The sequence below is a fragment of the Lutra lutra genome, chromosome 10 (assembly GCF_902655055.1).
Source record: "Lutra lutra chromosome 10, mLutLut1.2, whole genome shotgun sequence".
Classification (NCBI taxonomy): Eukaryota; Metazoa; Chordata; class Mammalia; order Carnivora; family Mustelidae; genus Lutra; species Lutra lutra.
In genome coordinates this window covers 37,346,622-37,366,877 of record NC_062287.1, presented here as the reverse complement: position 1 = coordinate 37,366,877, position 20,256 = coordinate 37,346,622, and the positions used below count along the sequence as shown (strand labels likewise).

The 20,256-nt window shown below is 45.4% G+C and overlaps 1 protein-coding gene across 19 annotated transcripts in view; it reads left to right on the top strand.

Moving 5' to 3' along the window:
• AMOTL1 (angiomotin like 1) overlaps positions 1–20,256 on the top strand; it is a 160,180-nt gene that overhangs the window by 47,569 nt on the left and 92,355 nt on the right. For 2 of the 19 annotated variants that reach the window (XM_047747353.1, XM_047747350.1), the window contains exon 1: positions 16,514–16,802. The exons of 14 other annotated variants lie outside the window; for them this stretch is intronic. In XM_047747353.1, coding sequence (XP_047603309.1) covers positions 16,772–16,802 — 31 coding nt within the window. In that variant the 5' untranslated portion in view covers positions 16,514–16,771. Of the gene's footprint in view, positions 1–16,513; positions 16,821–18,990; positions 19,129–19,729; positions 19,781–20,256 lie in introns of those variants that run through there. 3 more of the 19 variants (XM_047747352.1, XM_047747349.1, XM_047747354.1) reach the window with 2 other exon arrangements.

Genomic DNA, 20,256 nt, shown 5'->3' with positions numbered 1-20,256 from the left:
TTTTAGTAACACTACCGGGAATAATGGGCACCATAGCTGCTTTCAGGCCGCTGTTTAACAGTAAATATTTTATGGAAACTTCAGGTTTTTAAGAGAATAGAAAAGGGAGCTGTGGGTGCAGAATCTGGTCTGTAATGAACCCTGCAGAAAGTTTGGGGCTGAAGGGGAGCTGAATGATGGAGATCTAGTGCTGGGATATGTAGCCTGCTGGGACATTGGGGTCTCTGTCTTCCACAGGCTTGCCCCTCACTGTTGACTAAAAACAAAAGTCCATCGCTGTAGCTTTCGTGGTTGTCCAGCCAGAGAACTTAAGGCTGTGTCCTTAACACAAAATATTTCCCTTTTGGCTTGAAAAGACATTTGCTGCCACCCCTCCAAACTTAAAAAAGAGATTCCAGATTCTGAACATTTGCTATGGACTAGGGTATGGCAGGCAGTTTTCTGTCCTGTGCGACCCTCAACCCTCGTGTAGGTTAAGCTCATGTGACCCCCACTGCCTTCACCTCCAGTGGCTCCCCTTGTTGTATAGGATCAAACCAGTTAGCACATCTAAAGCACTTAGCACAATGCCTGACAAATAGCCAGCATTTAGTAAATGTTATCCATTTTTGCTGCCTCCTCCCTGCCCGCCACTTTTCTCATCATTTTCACGTATGTCTTCCTTCCCTGAGCTCCATCCCGTTTCTCCTCTCCTATTCTACCCATCTAGTGACACTGAAAGAAGAGAAAAGGGAAAAAGAATCAACCACAAAAGTATAAAGCCAGAGCCACCACAAACTCAAAGAGTGCCTTTGAACAAATTGGAAAAAAATCATCCCCTCCAGGTGGATGAAGAGCAGGGACAGGGTTCCCAGTCTAGTGGGTAGAGTGCCTGCTAGATCTCTGCCTCGTTCACTCCCTCAGCCTGGCACTCTTGTGCAGTGAGCAGCCTACACAACTGATCATGATAGCCCTGATCCCACCCTCCCATTGTGACATTCTCATGGATATTTCTTTCCTTTTCTGGGAACTCTTTCAGTATTGTGTACATACTAAAAAGACTAAATTCCTCTTTGATTAGTTCTTTTACAAGAAGTTTCCCCTAAATTATTTACGTGATGGGGTTTATTTCCCCCAGGTTTTGATCTCCTGAATAAACTATGTTTAAAACTTGTAATATGTGTGCCAGTAGTTAACCAAAATTTATTTACTCCAGTTCAAATGGTAGTTTTAAATGCGCTATAATAAAAAGAGCTGATATTTGTTGAGTGCTTTCCATGTATTAAGTATCTGGCTAAGAAATTTATGTCAGTCATCTTGAAACAATCCTGTGAGGCAGGTGCTAGGATTTGCCTCATTTTACAGATGGGGAACTGAAGCTTGGACAAGTTAAATGACTTGCCAAGTCCCACCTGGTGGGTGGTAGAGCCAGGGCTTGAGCCCAGCTCTGGTCTTTACTGCTTGGGTTCTTAACCCACCATCCTGAATTCCAGAGTAAATTATATGAGAATCCAGACTCCTGAACCTCAGTGGCAGATTCTTGGCAGAACCGCGATTTGCAATCAGGTCTATCTGACTGTAAAAATATGGGCTGACCTGTTTACAATCCTGCATACCAACTTGTCAGGCACTGCAGGCTAGGCTTGGGGGCAGCAGGGTGAAGGGACACAATCCTCTCCTCAAAGAAATGATGACCTCAGGGAGAAAGATCATTTAACAGGAAATTTAAAAAGTGCAGCTCTGGGGGCACCTGGGTGGCTCAGTGGGTTAAAGCCACTGCCTTCGGCTCAGGTCATGATCTCAGGGTCCTGGGATCGAGCCCCGCATCGGGCTCTCTGCTCAGCAGGGAGCCTGCTTCCTCCTCTCTCTCTGCCTGCCTCTCTGCCTACTTGTGTTCTCTGTCAAATAAATAAATAAAATCTTTAAAAAAAAAAAAAAAGTGCAGCTCTGGCTCCTCCTAGCTGTTGGGTACTTACTGACCGGGGACCTTGAGTGGGTTATCTAAATTCTCTAGACCTCAGTTTACTCATCTGTAATATGGGAATGCAAATACCTACTTCATAGGGTTATTGGGAGGGATTGAATAAGATAATATATGCAAAGTAGCTGACATTCCACATGTGGTTGTAATTATTATTACTATGGTAAGTGCAATCAAGGAAGAACACAAGGAGGGCCTGGGACCCCAGAGAAGAGGAGCCTGACTCAATCATGGAGGTCAAGGGGAGGCCCGGCAGGCTTCCTGGAGGAGATCCATTCTTCCCAGCATGACCTGCAAGAGAGCAAGGGTGCCAGGCATGAATGGCATCATGTCTGTCTTAGAATAGCTGTCACCTCCTCCTTTAGGGATTGCATCACTGAGTGCTGAATAATGGAGAGCAGGTGAACGAAGCTGACTCTTCTCCCTCATTCTGCCTGGGGTTTAGCATGGAAACTCTACAAAGTGGGAATGTGACCCCATTAACTCCTTCCTTAAATGCTGGGCTAGTCCTGATGGCTCACAGAGTCTGTCCTGCTCTCTAAAGGTCCTTACATTTGGCCCAGGGGAGTTCAGTGGGACAGAGCCTTTAACACCATGTTGATTTGAATTTCACTTCTGTTTTCCATTATTAGCATCATTGTTGCATTTTAGGACTATCAGCTCGTTGGTGCTGACATTCCACATTGTTTACAGAAGGAGACACCAAGGAATCCTGTAAGGTGGGTGTAGGGACATAACCCAGTGTGGGCAGGTATTTGTCAGAATTAACAAACAAAAACAGAGGACACCCAGTTAAGTTTAATTTTAGATAAACGACAAATGATTTTTTTTTAAGTGTATGCATGTTCTCTGCAATATTGGAGACATACTATACTAAAGGAATTTTGTTGCTTTTCTGAAATTCAAATGCAACTGGTGTCACGTGCAAATGCAACTGGTGTCACGTGTTCTATCGGGTAGCCCTCAGTGTGGGAGCAGCGTCTGGGGACTCTCTGTTCTTTGCACTAGATTTTAGTTCGCTCTTTTAGGAGGCGTGATAAAACACAGCTCAGTTCCTATCACCAGGTATCCAGTCCACACGGGATTCCATTTAGGTGCTTCTGTCAATGAGACCTGAGTGCTGATGTCTGAGTCCTTTTATCACCTCAATTAGAAAAGGAGATGGGAAACTAAATCCGCCCAAGAGTAGGAATCCTAAACAACTTCAGGGATTTGACCCATGCTCCCTGTGTGTAACCTATCAACTCAGAGCAACTCCTTCTCTGGAGTCTGGATATTTAGGCTTTAATTTTCTCTATTCTATAATTCTAAAATTCTAAAATATAATTCTAAATAAAATTCTAAAATATAATTCTAAAATTCTATAATTTTCTCTATTCTCTCTTATAACAGACGCTCAGGTCCGATCTTTTCTCTTTTGGAGAGTCAGAACATCTCCGTGTCCTCCTAGGAATGGACACTCAGTGCCCTCCTTCTGTTAGGCATCAGCACTCAGCCTGTGCTAGAGCATCACCGGAGGGGTGATGTATGTGTTGGGGGGGGTCCCCCCGCCTGAGTAAGCCTGGTGTTGCTAAGCGGGGACCATTATTATAACAGTTTCTTTGTAGCAAGGGAGTGAAAACCCGACTTCCTCTTTCTTGCACCCAGTCGTCTGTGTTTTGTCTTCTGGAGCTTTCAACATTTTTTCTTACTGTGACCCAACATCAGGATACATTTTACATTGAGACATACGCATACAAATTTTAACATAAATATAACTAAGACAGAAGGTGGAAGGAGTAGTAATTACCCTTATTAGATTGGCTGCATCTGGTATTTTCCATTATGTTCTCTTTTACTTATTTAAAATGCTCCTTAGCCTGTTGCATTGATTTCTACTAATGGGTTGCCAACTACCATTTAAAAAACAATGCTCTAGGGCGCCTGGGTGGCTCAGTGGGTTAAGCCGCTGCCTTCGGCTCAGGTCATGATCTCAGGGTCCTGGGATCGAGTCCCGCATAGGGCTCTCTGCTCAGCAGGGAGCCTGCTTCCCTTCCTCTCTCTCTGCCTGCCTCTCTACCTACTTGTGATCTCTGTCAAATAAATAAATAAAATCTTAAAAAAAAAATAAAAAACAATGCTCTAGAGCGTTGTATGGTAAATAGAGAATGAGTCTGTTCTTCCTTTCTTTCTGAAAGCTACCAAAATATTTGAAGATAGCTATCAAATTGTATCTTAATCTTCTCCGCACAATGGACCTTTCTTAACACGTTCTGCTTTCTCCATTCCATCCTGCTCCAAATCTGCAGAGTGCTCTCTAGGTGAGGAAGATTTCCCTTTAAGCTGCCTTCAAGAACTGAGCACGTGACCTCACATACAGCTTGACCAACACTGGGCATAGTGGGATCGTCAGACCCCTTGATCTCAAACTCCCGTCCAAGTTACTGTCACTCCACTAATCCATACTCATTGGCAATGGTTTCTTAACATTTTAAATTTACCCAAAATATCAAATCCATTTTCCCCCTGTTTTGTCTATAAGGGTATATGGGGATGTTTTTTCTTAATCGGGGAGAGGAGGGGCTCAAATCACGATGCAGTCACTCATATTTCCTGGATCTACCAATGAAATATTCCCAGACTCGAGAAATGTAAACAAAAAGAAACCGTGTATCTAGCACAGCAACAATTAAATCTCCTCTTACAGTGACCATATTTTGAAAGAAAATGCATAACAGGGTAGTAATAATAGCTAATAATTACGGAGTGTTTGTTGCTTGCTAAGCACCACGCCAAGAGCCTCATACTTTACATGAAACTGACTCATGCATTTCTCACAACACCTTGAGGTGGATGCTACTTGTAATTACTACTTATTAAAAGAAGAAAAACTGAACTTTAATAAAGTCAGGTCGTATAATCAGTCATCTAACCAATAAGTGGCAGAGGGGAGGTTGGTCCCAGGCCCATCTGACTGCTCAGCCTGTGTTTTAGAACACTTACAACTCAGTACTGAGTGCCACAGATGGAAAACGACCTCTGGTCTGTCACGTGTCTAGCTTCATAGATCTTGCTCCCTCCCATAAGGAAAGCGAAGAACTTAGTAACAAGGTCAAAATGCTAACAGCCCCCAGGAGTCAACGGAGACCACCTAGATTCATCACTAATGGTACTAGGGGCAGGCCACATGGTGCTTTCTAGTGGTGCGGTGAGGCCTGGAGGACAGAGAGGCATCTCTCCTGTCCAGGAGACCCAGGAGGAAGAGCTGCCTGCTTGGGAAGCAACACAGCTCCGCTCTGAACACAGGCTTGAATCCCGACTCTGTCACTTGTGTATTGCGTGATCTCTGACAATTCGCCTAATCTCACCTTGCCTTTTTACCTCATGTGTAAAACACGGATGATAGCACCTGCTGTGCAGGGTGTTGGGTACAGATAAAATGAGATCATGCACGAAATCACCAGACACAGAAGAGACACCACTCTGTGCATGCTGCTTCAAGACAGAACACTGGGTTCTGATCATTCTTCTACAACAAGCAAGAGATCTGTTCCTTCATTTAGGCTGGGATTTGGAGTACATTGAAATGTAGGTCCCCAAATGACTTTTACCAGAGGTTCTCAAAGTGTAGCCCATGGACCAGTGGCATCAGCCTATCTGGGAACTTGTTCGAAATGCAATTCTGGGCCCCCACCCTGACCTCCTGAATCAGAATATCTGGGGGAGGGGTGGTAACACCCCTGACTGCTCTCTGTTTTAACAAACTGTTCAGGTGACTATGATGCAGGTAAAGTTTCAGAACCACTGCCCCATTGGTACTGAGGATCTGGGGTTTTTCCTCATTGTCAGTAGGACTCAGTGGAAGCCTCCGGAGAGATGGCTTTCAGGTTGCTTCCATTTGGTCCTCTTGTTATTGTTTATCCCAAGTTGTTCATTTTCTGATGTTCCTTATCTCTCTCCCACTTAATCTGAAATTCATCTTGTATACACCTTACCTCATAAAGGTTGACTGGAAAGGGACCGTTCGCAGAGACTGGGTAGAGGAGACTGGTAACATTCCTGTGGAACTCTTCCACGGCCCATCCCTGCAGGCCCTCTCCTCCCTTTGTCTCCTTTAAGTTCTTCCCTCTCATTGAGCTCTTCTCTGCTTCAAAATCTTTGCACATGCTGTTTGCCCAGCTGGAATGCTCTCCCTTCTCCTGCACCATCTTGGAGATGCCCTCCCTTTCCAGCCCCCTTCTCCCTCCTTAGTTTCTGTTACTGTGCCCTGCTCCTGTTCATCACACATAGACCAATGTGTAATTATAGGTTTATTTATGTACATGTTAGTAAGACAGAGCCCATTCGAAGGCATTCACACACCTGGCAGAGTGTGGCTTATTAGTCAATGTCACCAATCATATGTTTTGAAGGAACGATTGAATGAATATGCCATTGCTGCTCTCCCGTAGCTCTGCCTTCTTTCAAACTCTGTTGTGCTTTTGGTGAATCCTTCTATTCAGTCCTTCTGTTTTTGGTCTTACTTTTTTCTAGTTATTTCTAATTATTCCCCCCTCTACCCTGAACTTTTCTGAAGACTTGTTTTGCTTAACGTTGTACTGGCTTTATCGCTGACACACAATAAATACTTCTGCGTTTCTGGATGGACAACTTATCAGTTAAGATGTGAATTTGAATTCTTCCCCCCACTCAGACTTTATGCTGCAACATAATTTCTTTTCTCCTGAACTGAGCCATCCGGAGCGGCTGGAGCCATTCGCAATGGTGAGAGTTTCCCCACTTCTCTGTGTTTGGCATTTAAAGTATAAGACATGTCATCTTTAGTGCATATTCCAGAAAGAACCAGAACTCCTGTACAGGTTGTGGAGGGGCCTTCCTTCTTGCTGTTGTTGTAGCTAAGGACAGAAAGGACATGTTTTCAGAATAAAACACCCAAACATCTTTTTAGAAGGGCGGCGACAAGGGCTCTTAAGTACGAACATTCTGACCTGAGCTATTGCCAGATACTGTGACAACCCTTGTTTTTCATAGTGATCTTGTGTTGCCATTGTTTTACAAACTCATTATGACTCCAGCTTAGGGGAAAAACCCCAAATGTGTGTACATCATCCTTGGAAATAGAGAAAAACATAATTAGTTGTTTTTTTTTTTCATGAAAAGAGCAAAAGGAAGAAATAACCTCATCATGATATGCTGCAGGATGACCAAAACTGAGGCTTCCTCCTGCTAGTCTGCAGTTGGAGCCACCCAACAACTCAACACAATGATCAATATGGTCAGAAGCTTCAGAGCCTATAAACAGGCACCATTAATTATAACCCAGTGTTTCTCAGCGGGGGGCAATCTTACCCTATAGGAGACATTTGGCAACATCTGGAGACATTATTAGTTGCCCCCGCTTGTGTGTGTGCCTTCTCCCTGGACGTTATCGTGTCTACCTTCTGCTGGTTGTGTTTTCTATAAATCAAATCAGGTGTTGAGCGTGTACTAGGTAACACACTCACAGGAGAAAGCCACGGGCAAGAAGAGACTGGTGTGTCGCTATGGGTGGTGAAGTTAAAAACCTCCAGACAAACAGGCCTGAGATCTATAACTTAATAGATGAGCCTAACGCCTGTGTAGGATAGTAGCAAGGAGCCTGGCCCTTAGTAGGTACTTAATAGATATTTGTTGGGAAATTTTTTTCATAATCAACAGAGTCCTTGGTAAGCTTCAAATGGAGGAGGGTTTCCAAATGCCCTATTCTGTTATATAACAGTGAATTCCTCCTAAAAAGCAGCACCTGGTATTTCCAGAAGTTCAGAGGTGCTGTACCTTGTGTATTTCCACTTCCCTTGACATCTTCCTCTTCTTTGTTTTTTACTGTTCCATTCTTAGTCAGTCTGGCCCAGCAAAGGCTCATCCTTTGCTCCTCCCTCTCTGCACACAATATCCCCTGCCGCCTGCCCCCCATCTACTGGAGGCCCTCCCAATATTCCCTGAATTTTGCTCCTGTCAACAACTTGCAAGATGGAGGCAGGTCGTGTGTCAGAGGAAGCACGTGCCACGTGAGAAAGCTTATTTGAGAACATGATTTTGTCTTTGGAAACAAGCAGGAAAAAAATCACAACCATTGTCCCTGTAAAACAGAGAACTGAAAGAAAAGCTTGGGGAAAACCGTCTTGCCAGTAATATGGTGATGATCATACCTGTGGTGGGCATGAACATTGTACGCTTACGAAAAGCAGAAGGGGCTCAAAGGCAGTGCTGAGAAGCAGGACAGCGTGTGCTTTCCTTTCCTATGTCCATGTCTTTGCTGGTAGTCTCCTGCTTCTCACAGCCCTCAGATTTCTTGGAACCCGCCAGTTGCCTGCTTCAGAGAATCAGTCACTCCATTGTGCTCCTATAATGCTTTATTTTTATTTTATTTTATTTTTTTTAAAGATTTTATTTATTTATTTGACAGACAGAGATCACAAGTAGGCAGAGAGGCAGACAGAGAGAGAGGGAGGGAAGCAGGCTCCCTGCTGAGCAGAGAGCCCGACACGGGGCTCGATCCCAGGACCCTGGGATCATGACCTGAGCCGAAGGCAGAGGCTTTAACCCACTGAGCCACCCAGGCGCCCCTATAATGCTTTATTTTTAACTTCTAGTATGCCACCCATCATCCTTGACCTTTATCATACTAAGCTCTGATGTAGTGAATGCTTCTGAAGGAGAATCACTAGAGCACCGTGACCCCAAGGAGCCAGTCAGAGACCGTAGTTCGTGCCCCTCAAACTGCAGTGTGCCAGGAGTCAGAACGGATTCTAGGATGTCACCCTTGGAGATCCTGAATCTCTAGAATTTGGAGGTGGGGACATCAGATATTGAACCTCGTACATTTCTGGTTTATAAATCACACTTTGGGAAGCATTACAGAATTTGGGCTTAAAAAAATCTCCTTACGGGGCACCTGCGTGGCTCAGTGGGTTAAGCTGCTGCCTTCGGCTCAGGTCGTGATCTCACGGTCCTGGGATTGAGCCCTCGTGGGGGCTCTCTGCTCAGCGGGGAGTCTGCTTCCCCGCAATCCCCGGCTGCCTCTCTGCCTAGTTGTGATCTCTCTTTGTCAAATAAATAAATAAAATCTTAAAAAAAAAAAATCTCCTTACGTGTTCTGGAAGCAAAACAAGCATTTTGATAAGGACAGCCTGGCTACATCCAATCACTGGCTTGTTCACTCAACAGGCATTGACTGGTGACTCCCAAATGGAGTGGGATCCGTTTTAGGTGATGCTGGCAGGAACTGTCCCTGGTGTGGTCATGACCACTCTCTTTCTGCAATCTGTTGTTTCCCTCCTGGCAAGCTCAGGCCCATTCTTAGGGCCCATCCTAGTCCATGCAGTAGTTGACAAGGACTTTAAGGGGTGTGTTTGGAGGGTGCAGAGAAGAAGAGGGGAAAGGAGGTTTGCATTTTAAAGGAGAATTTCAATTCCTTGGTGTTTCAAATCACTGGAGGAGAAGTGTTTCTTTTACTGGATTTCTATTGTGTATCTAGCACTTGATACGTAGTATCTAAATTTAACCCTCACAATAAGCCAATGAGGTAAGTGCAATTATTCCCATTTTCCAGAGGAGGAGGCTGAGGCTCATGTTATGTTACTCTTCATAGCTGGAAACAGGTGGACCCAGGACTAGAACTCAGGACTGACTCTAAAGACCATGTGCATTCTCCTCCACCTGGATGCCTCTCTCATCTGGTCTGGAGCATTCTAGTATATGCCCTGTTTGGAGTTAAAGACTTCTTTGCGTTGTCCTGAAGAAGGCTGGAATTGTTCCATCACATTCTTGGCTTTCCTGGGAGTGAGTAAAAGACAAACGGGTCACTGTAGAAAGAATGCTGACTTTTAGAGTGAGTATCTAGACCCAAAGACAACACAGATGCTGTCTGGTGAGCTACCTTACCGCTAGTAAAGCCGAGTTCAGGTTCGGTTGTCAACACACCTTGTTTCTGTTTAGCCCCAGCCACATGCTGCAGTCTGCAACCAAATATACTGTAAGACGGTATTAATGACCTGCTGCTGGTCAAATCCGAAGCCTTTTTCTCAGGCTTTAGTTCTTGAACGATAGATTCCCAGCTATATATTTTTTCAGATATAGTTGATGTGGAAGATTTTTTGTTTTCTGTATTTGCTGTGGTGATTATTAGTAGTTGAGGAAACTCAGGTGCATGGAGGGGAAAAATTGACCTGCCATGTATTTGGCCCTTGTATTATTCCTTGGTATCCAATTTGAAGAGCTCAGGCTAGGTCCACCTGCCGCGGTCAGCTGACTGTGGGGCCCACAAGCAGGACCAACCACTTCATGGGAAGTCTGGGAATCCTGAGCTCTTGCTAGAGGGACCCTCTCACAACTTCCTCTGGCTTCTGTGACTTTAAACCTTCCCACTCTTCTCCTTCTCCAGTCTGCCCTCTTCTTCCTCCTCTTTTCCCTATTATTTTTGTTGTCCTGGGTATTCTCCAAGTAAATCAATATTCATGGCTTCATTTATATTTTTCTCTACACCTCTGTTCTCTGCTTCTTACCCAGGTTCTTGTTCCTTCTTTCCTCTTGCCCGGAAGACAGTAAAGTCTTTCAACATCTTTCTCAAACCAGTCCTTCCTCTTCACTCAGCTTCTACCAGCATTGGTCCAATGACCCATCCTTCCAGGAATGGTCCATTCTTCCTATGGCCCAGGCTCAAAACTGGCTTAACTTGATTACCTTGTTCTTCCTCCTATCTAAGTCACTGGAAAAAGTAAAATTCTTGCCTCAAGATTTGGTATCTTCACTGTACTTGGTATCTTCAAAGATTCGGTATCTGGATGGTATCTCGCTCTTCCTTTCCCATCACCTTTGCCTGGACCTCACATGTCATTGCTTCCTGGGACTGTTTCCCAGATCAGCTCCCTATTTCACAGGGCTATTGAAGGGTTGATTGAAATAATAATAGCAAATATATGTTCAGCACTTATATGCACTATGCTAAGTATTTTATTTGTTACTTCATTCCAACCTTACAACCTCTATTCCATGGCTATTTCCGTCACCTTGAAAATGAAATGAAACTGAAGTCTGGTGACTTGCCCAAGATCACACAGTGAGTGGGCTGTCACTCAACCTATACCTGTTTTGTTGCAGTGGATGCTTATAACTATTAAACTTTTTGCCTCCTAGGATATAGTGTGTTATCTAATGGGGGCAGTTAATAAATGTTAGTTTCCTTCCTTCTTTCCCTCCTTTTTCTATCCATTGTCTTTTCCCCACTCTAGACTCGTTTCCTACAAATGCTACCTACCCTTCAAGCCTCCCCTTTTTTCTGCATGGAGTCAGTCTTTGGCTCCGCATTCTTCAGGCATCACCAGCGCTTTCCTGTTTTCTGGTTGCGTATCTTGTCCACTTAAATAAACCCTAGCAAGGCTGGTGAGCTGCTGCTTCTTTTGTTTCTTTGATGAGCTATCAAGTCCTAGTGCTGCTGACTTTAAATGGAGTAGGTATTTGATACATGATTGCTACATTACTGCATTTGGGTTTTATCTTGAGAGAAGACTCACTGAGCCATCAGATGAATCAGAACAGACTGGAATCTGGATATACAGTCCACCAGAATTGAGCATAAGGTACAAGCACTGGCAGACTAATTGGGTAATTGCTACAGTCCAGGCAGGAATCCCAGAAGAAATCCTGGTCTAGTGAGAAGACAAAGAGAGGAGAGGAGCACAACATAAGAGGTGTGGTGTGCACAGATTGTTCTTTTTTTTTTTAATTTTTTTTCCAGCATAACAGTATTCCTTGTTTTTGCACCACACCCAGTGCTCCATGCAATCCGTGCCCTCTCTAATACCCACCACCTGGTTCCCCCAACCTCCCACCCCCCACCACTTCAAACCCCTCAGATTGTTTTTCAGAGTCCATAGTCTCTCATGGTTCACCTCCCCTTCCAATTTCCCCCAACTCCCTTCTCCAACTCCCCTTGTCCTCCATGCTATTTGTTATGCTCCACAAATAAGTGAAACCATATGATAATTGACTCTCTCTGCTTGACTTACTTCACTCAGCATAATCTCTTCCAGTCCCGTCCATGTTGCTACAAAAGTTGGGTATTCATCCTTTCTGATTGAGGCGTAATACTCCATAGTGTATATGGACCACATCTTCCTTATCCATTCATCTGTTGAAGGGCATCTTGGTTCTTTCCACAGTTTGGCGACCGTGGCCATTGCTGCTATAAACATTGGGGTACAGATGGCCCTTCTTTTCACTACATCTGTATCTTTGTGGTAAATACCTAGTAGTGTAATTGCAGGGTCATAGGGAAGCTCTATTTTTAATTTCTTGAGGAATCTCCACACTGTTCTCCAAAGTGGCTGCACCAACTTGCATTCCCACCAACAGTGTAAGAGGGTTCCCCTTTCTTCACAATCCCTCCAACACATGTTGTTTTTTCCTATCTTGCTAATTTTGGCCATTCTAACTGGTGTAAGGTGGTATCTCAATGTGGTTTTAATTTGAATCTCCCTGATGGCTAGTGATGATGAACATTTTTCCATGTGTCTGATAGCCATTTGTATGTCTTCATTGGAGAAGTGCCTGTTCATATCTTCTGCCCATTTTTTGATATGATTGTCTGTTTTGTGTGTGTTGAGTTTGAGGAGTTCTTTATAGATCCTGGATATCAACCTTTTGTCTGTACTGTCATTTGCAAATATCTTCTCCCATTCCGTGGGTTGCCTCTTTGTTTTGTTGACTAGATTTTAAACTAAAGACTGTAGTCAGAGATACAGAAGGACACTACATAATTCTTAAAGGGACTATCCAACAAGATGATCTAACAATTGTAAATATCTATGCCCCCAATATGGGAGCAGCCAATTACATAAGAAAACTGTTAATCAAGATAAAGAATCATATTGATATGAATACATTAATAGTAGGAGATCTTAACACACCTCTCTCAGAAATAGATCATCAAAGCAGAAAATCAATAAAGAAACAAGAGCATTGAATGACACATTGGACCAGATGGACCTCATAGATATATACAGAACATTCCACCCTAAAACAACAGAATACTCATTCTTCTCAAGTGCACATGGAACCTTCTCAAGAATAGACCACATACTGGGTCACAAATCAGGACTCAACTGATACCAAAAGACTGAGATCATTCCCTGCTTATTCTCAGATCACAATGCTTTGAAACTGGAGCTCAATCACAAGGAAAAGTTCCGAAGGAACTCAAACGCCTGGAAGCTAAGGACCACCTTGCTTAAGAATGCTTGGATCAACCAGGAAATCAAAGAAGAACTGAAACAATTCATGGAAACCAATGAGAATGAAGACACTTCGGTCCAAAACCTATGGGATACAGCAAAGGCGGTCCTAAGGGGGAAATACATAGCCATCCAAGCCTCCCTCAAAAAAATTGAAAAATCCAGAACACACCAGCTGTCTCTACACCTTAAAGAACTGGAGAATCAACAACAAATCAAACCAACTCCACACATAAGAAGGGAAATAATCAAGATTAGAGCAGAGATCAATGAGGTAGAAATCAGAGATAGAGTAGAACGTATCAATGAAACTAGAAGCTGGTTTTTTGAAAGAATCAATAAGATTGATAAACCATTGGCCACACTAATCCAAAAGAAAAGAGAGAAAGCCCAAATTCATAAAATTATGAATGAAAAGGGAGAGATCACAACTAACACCAAGGAAGTAGAAACAATCATCAGAAGTTATTATCAGCAGTTATATGCCAATAAGCTAAGCAACCTAGATGAAATGGATGCATTCCTAGAAAACTATAAACTCCCAAAATTGAACCAGGAAGAAATTGACAACCTGAATAGACCGATATCTAGTAACGAGATTGAAGCAGTGATCAAAAACCTCCCAAAAAACAAGAGCCCAGGACCTGATGGATTCCCTGGGGAATTCTACCAAACTTTCAAAGAAGAAATAACACCTATTCTCCTGAAGCTGTTTCAAAAAATTGAAGCAGAAGGAAAACTTCCAGACTCTTTCTATGAACCCAGCATTACCCTGATCCCCAAACCAGGCAAAGAACATACCAAAAGGGAGAATTTCAGACCAATATCACTGATGAATATGGATGCTAAGATTCTCAACAAGATCTTAGCAAACAGGATCTAACAGCACATTAAAAAGATTATCCACCATGACCAGGTGGTATTCATTCCTGGGCTACAAGGATGGTTCAACATTTGCAAATCAATCAATGTGATAGAACAAATTAATAAGAGAAGAGAGAAGAACCACATGGTCCTCTCAATTGATGCAGAAAAAGCATTTGACAAAATCCAGCATCCGTTCCTGATTAAAACGCTTCAAAGTATAGGGATAGAGGGAACATTCCTGAACCTCATAAAATCTATCTATGAAAGACCCACAGCAAATATCAACCTCAATGGGAAAAAGCTCGCAGCCTTCCCGCTGAGATCAGGAACACGACAAGGATGCCCACTCTCACCACTCTTGTTCAACGTAGTATTAGAAGTCCTAGCAACAGCAATCAGACAACAAAGAGAAATAAAAGGTATCCAAATTGGCAATGAAGAAGTCAAACTCTCTCTCTTCGCAGATGACATGATTCTTTATATGGAAAACCCAAAAGACTCCACCCCCAAACTACTAGAACTCATACAGCAATTCAGTAACATGGCAGGATACAAAGTCAATGTACAGAAATCAGTGGCTTTCTTATACACTAACAATGAAAATACAGAAAGGGAAATTAGAGAATCAATTCCATTTACTATAGCACCAAGAACCATAAGATACCAGGGAATAAACCTAACCAAAGAGGTAAAGGATCTGTACTCGAGGAACTACAGAACACTCATGAAATTGAAGAAGACACAAAAAGATGGAAGACCATTCCATGCTCTTGGATCAGAAGAATAAACATTGTTAAAATGTCTATACTGCCTAGAGCCATCTATACTTGTAATGCCATTCCGATCAAAATTCCACCGGTATTTTTCAAAGAGCTGGAGCAAATAATCCAGAAATTTGTATGGAACCAGAAGAGACCCCGAATTGCTAAGGAAATGTTGAAAAACAAAAATAAAACTGGGGGCATCACATTACCTGATTTCAAGCTTTACTACAAAGCTGTGATCACCAAGACAGCATGGTACTGGCATAAAAACAGACACATAGACCAGTGGAACAGAGTAGAGAGCCCAGATATGGACCCTCAACTCTATGGTCAAATAATCTTCAACAAAGCAGGAAAAAATACACAGTGGAAAAAAGACAGTCTCTTCAATAAATGGTGCTGGGAAAACTGGATAGCTATATGTAGAAGAATGTAACTCGACCATTCTCTTACACCGTACACAAAAATAAACTCAAAATGGATAAAAGACCTCAACGTGAGACAGGAATCCATCAGAATCCTAGAGGAGAACATAGGCAGTAACCTCTTCGATATCAGCCACAGCAACTTCTTTCAAGATATGTCTCCAAAGGCAAAGGAAACAAAAGCGAAAATAAACTTTTGGGACTTCATCAAAATCAAAAGCTTCTGCACAGACTGTTCTTTTAACATCTTCCGCAGCAACTATTCTACTCCCCGGTCTCTCAACCTGGCAGCAGCAGAGCAGGTCCCTGAAAGCTAGGGAGGAGGGCTATGCTTGCCTTGTTCCAGGTCCCCAGATCAAGGCTCCAGAGGTATGCCCAGTATAATTGAGTATAATGGGATGGGTAGTAGTGTTTCTTTTTTTTTTTTTTTCAAAGATTTTATTTATTTATTTGACAGACAGAGATCACAAGTAGGCTGAGAGGCAGGCAGAGAGTGAGAGGAGGAAGCAGGCTCCCCGCTGAGCAGAGAGCCCTATGCGGGGCTCGATCCCAGGACCCTGGGATCATGACCCGAGCCGAAGGCAGAGGCTTTAACCCACTGAGCCACCCAGGCGCCCCAAGTAGTAGTGTTTCTTAGTAACAGCCTGATTTAAGAGGCGGGGCAGAATCAGCAACGTTTTTCCAGAGTCACTTTCTGTGTCTCCACCAGGGCAGGTAACAGCCCGTGGGTTTGTGACCACGGGGCGTACAGTTCTGCCAATACATTTAAAATCTAAGGTTAGAAGATCTGTTTTGGCCCTTCTGCTTGACAACAGAGTCGAACTTAGCAGCTCGGCACCCAATCCCAGTGTGTGAACTAGGGCCTGAGGAATGCAAAGAGAAGCCTGACCGCTTTTCACCTGGAAATTCCACTTAAGAAAAAAATCCTAAACATACCCTAATAGGGACACTGAGGGCAGACCGGGAAACTGATTTCTGACGGAGTGGGCCTGCTGGGAAGGAAGAGAAACTCAAGGAGGGAGAACTGTTGAGTCTGACATTAATTAAGCCGCGGCAGGGAACAAAACGGCGGAGGCTGTCGCCCTCCTAAACTCTCGGGGAGACACGTCAGCTTGAGCTCCGGGCGATTTTAGCAGGCGAGGTCCCGGCCAGGGAGGGGAGGCCAGCAGCGGCAGGCGGGCTCTAGGGCCCAGCGGCCGGGCGCCGCGGCGGGGGTGGAGTGTAGGGTTACCGTGACGAGCCCGACGACCCTCCCCGGTTCGAGCGCGGGGAGCGGGGAGCCGGGAGCGGGGAGCGCGGGCGGCGGCGGAGCGCGCGGACGCTCTAGGACCCAGCGGCGGCGGGCGGCTTCGCGGCTGGAGGTGAAGCCCTGGCATTTCTCTCCTTCCTGAGTGAATGGGGCTGACTGTCGGGCGCCGCTTCCCCGCGCTGCCCCACGCCATGCCCAGCACGCTGCCCGGCGGCCGCCTCCCCCAGCCGCGCCACTGAGCCAGCCATGGTCGCCTCATGTGGAAGGCAAAGTTGCGCCGGGAAACTTGTGAGTCTGCGGTGAAAGGTAACCAGTCCCCGCTCAGGGTGCGGGGAGGGCGCCTCCGAGGCTCCCACGCGAGGGACCCAGCCGACCGGTGCTCCCCCACCCCCTTGCTGCTCTCGGCACTAGGCTCCTCCTTGGGGGACCCGGGGCGGAGATCGGCCAGGCTCCCCAGCGGCTTGCAGCCGATTCGGCGCGGGTGGCCGGGAATGTCAGCCACCGCAATCTTGCTCTCCCTTACCCAGACTGGTTTAAAAAAAAAGAAGAAGCGGAACTCTGTTCCCGCGCCACCCTGCAGGCCCCCGGTGCGGCGGGTCGGATCGCCGCGCTGTCCCGCGCCCCATCCGAGCCTGGAAGTTGTGTGGGCCCGCTGGGCCGGGGTCCCGGTGTGCGGGCGCGCCCCCGACGCGGGGCTGGCCTTTCCGGAGGGGGCTGCCATATGCCTGCACTCTCTGGGACGCGCCCGCGCGCGGGTCTCCCGGCGGCCGAGGGAGGGGGCGGAAGCGGGGCGCCGGTGGCCGCTACCCCCCGCGCGAGACAAAGGCGCGCACACGGGCCCGCCCGACGGGATGCGGCGCCCCGGCCAGACCCTTCCTGCCCCGCGGGGAAGTCTCGGCTCTGGAGGGAGGGGGCGGCCAGGGGGTCGCGCTCCAGACCCGGGGGCTCGGATCGCGTTCGCTGCTGCTCCTTTGTTCTCCCCGGACAAGTTTCTTAGAAACTGGGGAGTTAGACTTAGCTCTCCCTCGCTATTAGTGCCGCTTTTAAAAGAATCTGGTTTCAAGGGGGAAAAATTAAACTTTCCAAGTGGAACTGGTTTTTCTTGGAATGTGACATTTGTGGCAGGAGGGAGATTGGCACGTCGGCCCTTGACAGCCCTGCGGAGCCGGGGGCCCTGCGCCGGGGCAGGGGCCGAACGTGCCCCGTAGGCTGCAGGGCTGGAGCAAGAGGCGGCGGAACCCACGACGCCGCGCGCGCACCCACCTCGAGGGCCTCTGCTCCTGCTCTGAGCTCGCCACGACGTTTCCAAATTTTCCCCATTAGGCGGCCAGGCTGGGAATCCCGGCTCCCTACCCGCAGCTCCCGCGCCGCGCCACGCCCTACTCTGTAGTGGCTTGATTGGTGGCTGGAAAGACTTTCCCTTTCCATTTTTGTTTGAAGGTTTTGCCATTTGGGCTTGGGTGTTGGTGTCGTCTTCAAGTGGCAGTGCTTTGGAAAATGCTCGGCTACCGTACGGATCATCTGGACAGGGGGCTTCGGTAGAGGGGCGCCCTGTTCCCGTGGCTTTCGCGGTTGGGACTGAATGTTTTATGCCCTTGGTCTCTCAACTGCTTTGCTCTGTCCCGATCAAGTGCTGACATGGTTGCCCATTTCCTTCTTTCAGGGCATATTATGAGAATCGAGTTTTTGTACTGCTTATAAAGTCGTTGGTTGGTAGCGGACGTAGGAGGTCACGAGAGCCAATTATGATCTCCAAAGATGCTTTGGACTACCCCAGACAGCGTTACTTGTCATGAGCGAGTAAATAGAGGGATATTAATAGCTGCTATCCCAAAAAACTTCCTTCCTTTTCGGGAAGTGAAAAGTCAAGGCATGAGATGTTGAACAATTACTGCTCTCTGCAGGGCCTGTGGGTCCCTGCCAAACTGACTTAATATTTCCCCTCGCTGCCGACCACTCCTGGCAGCCCACCGCTGCTGGACCCTAGTAGCTCCCTGTAGATGGCAGACCTAGGGTAGGATTAAGGGGGTTCCCTAGATTACAAGTTCTTGAAGAATCTAGACCAATTTGAAATTTATTTCCCAGGTCGGTGTTCTGAGCATGTTCGTGCATCTACCATGAACATCTTTATGGGAATTGTGTGGGAACAGTAGTTGAATACACTTTGAACTGTTTTTGCCAAGGAGTAAAGTGTTGGAAACCACTGGTTTGACCAGAATGAAAAGGAGGAAGACATAGAGTAGAAGTTTTAGAGATGCCTCTAGTCTCCCTGGTGGGTTCTGGGAGATATTTAGTTTTAGGATAGGTATAGTTTGACTTTTGCGAGATACATTTCTCAGGATAAATAAGGAAACCCAAACTCTGCAAATGGATAGGAGGGAGAGAAGGTGCCACGCTTTTAATTCATCCTCCCTCTTCTTTTAAAAATGCATAGAAGTCTTGGTCTTTTAGGTTCTGTGCTGTTGGTGGAAGGTGAAGAATACTAATGTATGGAAGGGCATGTGGAGATCAAAGCATTTAAAAATACATCTTTTCATGGAAGCAAATGGAGGACTTTCAGTTTAAATGAGATTTCAAAGTGCTGTCGTTGAGAAAAGCACTTGAATGTAGAAATGTGAGTAATTTTATGGGAAGGCACTCTGCTGATTAGACTTGAGAGTGTCTGCCCTTGGCCAGTGAGTCTGGAGGCTTGGTAGAGATGTGGGGTTTTTTGTTTTGTTTTGAAGTCTTCCCCTATGGAGAAGAGCGGACCCAGGGCCTGGGGGAAAGATGGCCGAACTAACTGAAATTAGAAGGCAGCCTGGCTGGTGAGAGTTGCAGGGAAAAGTGCAGCCCCTAGGTACCAGGGCTGTTTTTCTTCATAGTAATTTGTGAAACTACTTTGAAAAATGATTAAGTACTGTATAACATAAGGCTTTTAAGAAAATAATAATTAATGACTTTTGAAACAAGGGAATTGCTAGTGAAAAGTGTAAAAATCTGAAAGATTTTCCTGGCCTGTAAAATAAAAGGAAATAACTTTGTAAGACCCTTTAGTAGTTCTGATATGCAAAATTCTCCCAAAGTAGCATCCCGCACCCCCCCCCCCCCCCCACCAACCCCTCACCCTCATGTGGCTATCTGCATTTCAAATGCATATGGAAGCAGCTCAGGTCAGGAAATCTCTAGCGTTTTGAATAATTTTTCTCCTCCTATTTTTTCATTAATTTTTGTAGGCTCTTGTGTCCCAGAATTCACTAGGCAATGGAATACTTGAAAAGCAAGGGGTAAGTTGGAGGTCAACTCAGAGGACATATTTGATTATAAGGTTTGTTGGAAACAGTCTGAGGTTGTTGAGGTTTTTGTTTGTTTGCTTAGCGATTTAAAAAAAAAAATTATTTTGTTGGTTTGACTTTGTTTTGTTTTGGAAGAAAGGCATCATTTAAAGCTTGGCCATTGTGGGTGGGTCCGTACACTACTTTTGCTGAAGGAAGCCACGCCTGGGCTTGTGTGTGGCTCGTTGCCTGTTCTCTAAATTGTGAGGCCCTTGGCCTCTGTTCTTGTGAAACAGGGTCTATTCATTCCAGGCACTTAGGATAGGACTCCTGGATTCCCAAAGGAATCAGGACTTTTTTTTTTTTTTTTCTTTTTCATTTTATGAGGGGGATGGGGAAGTAGCTGTAAGATGTTAGGAAATGTATTCCTGTCAAGACTCTGGAGAATTGGATTTAACTTAAAAAAAAAAAAATGAAATCACATAGAC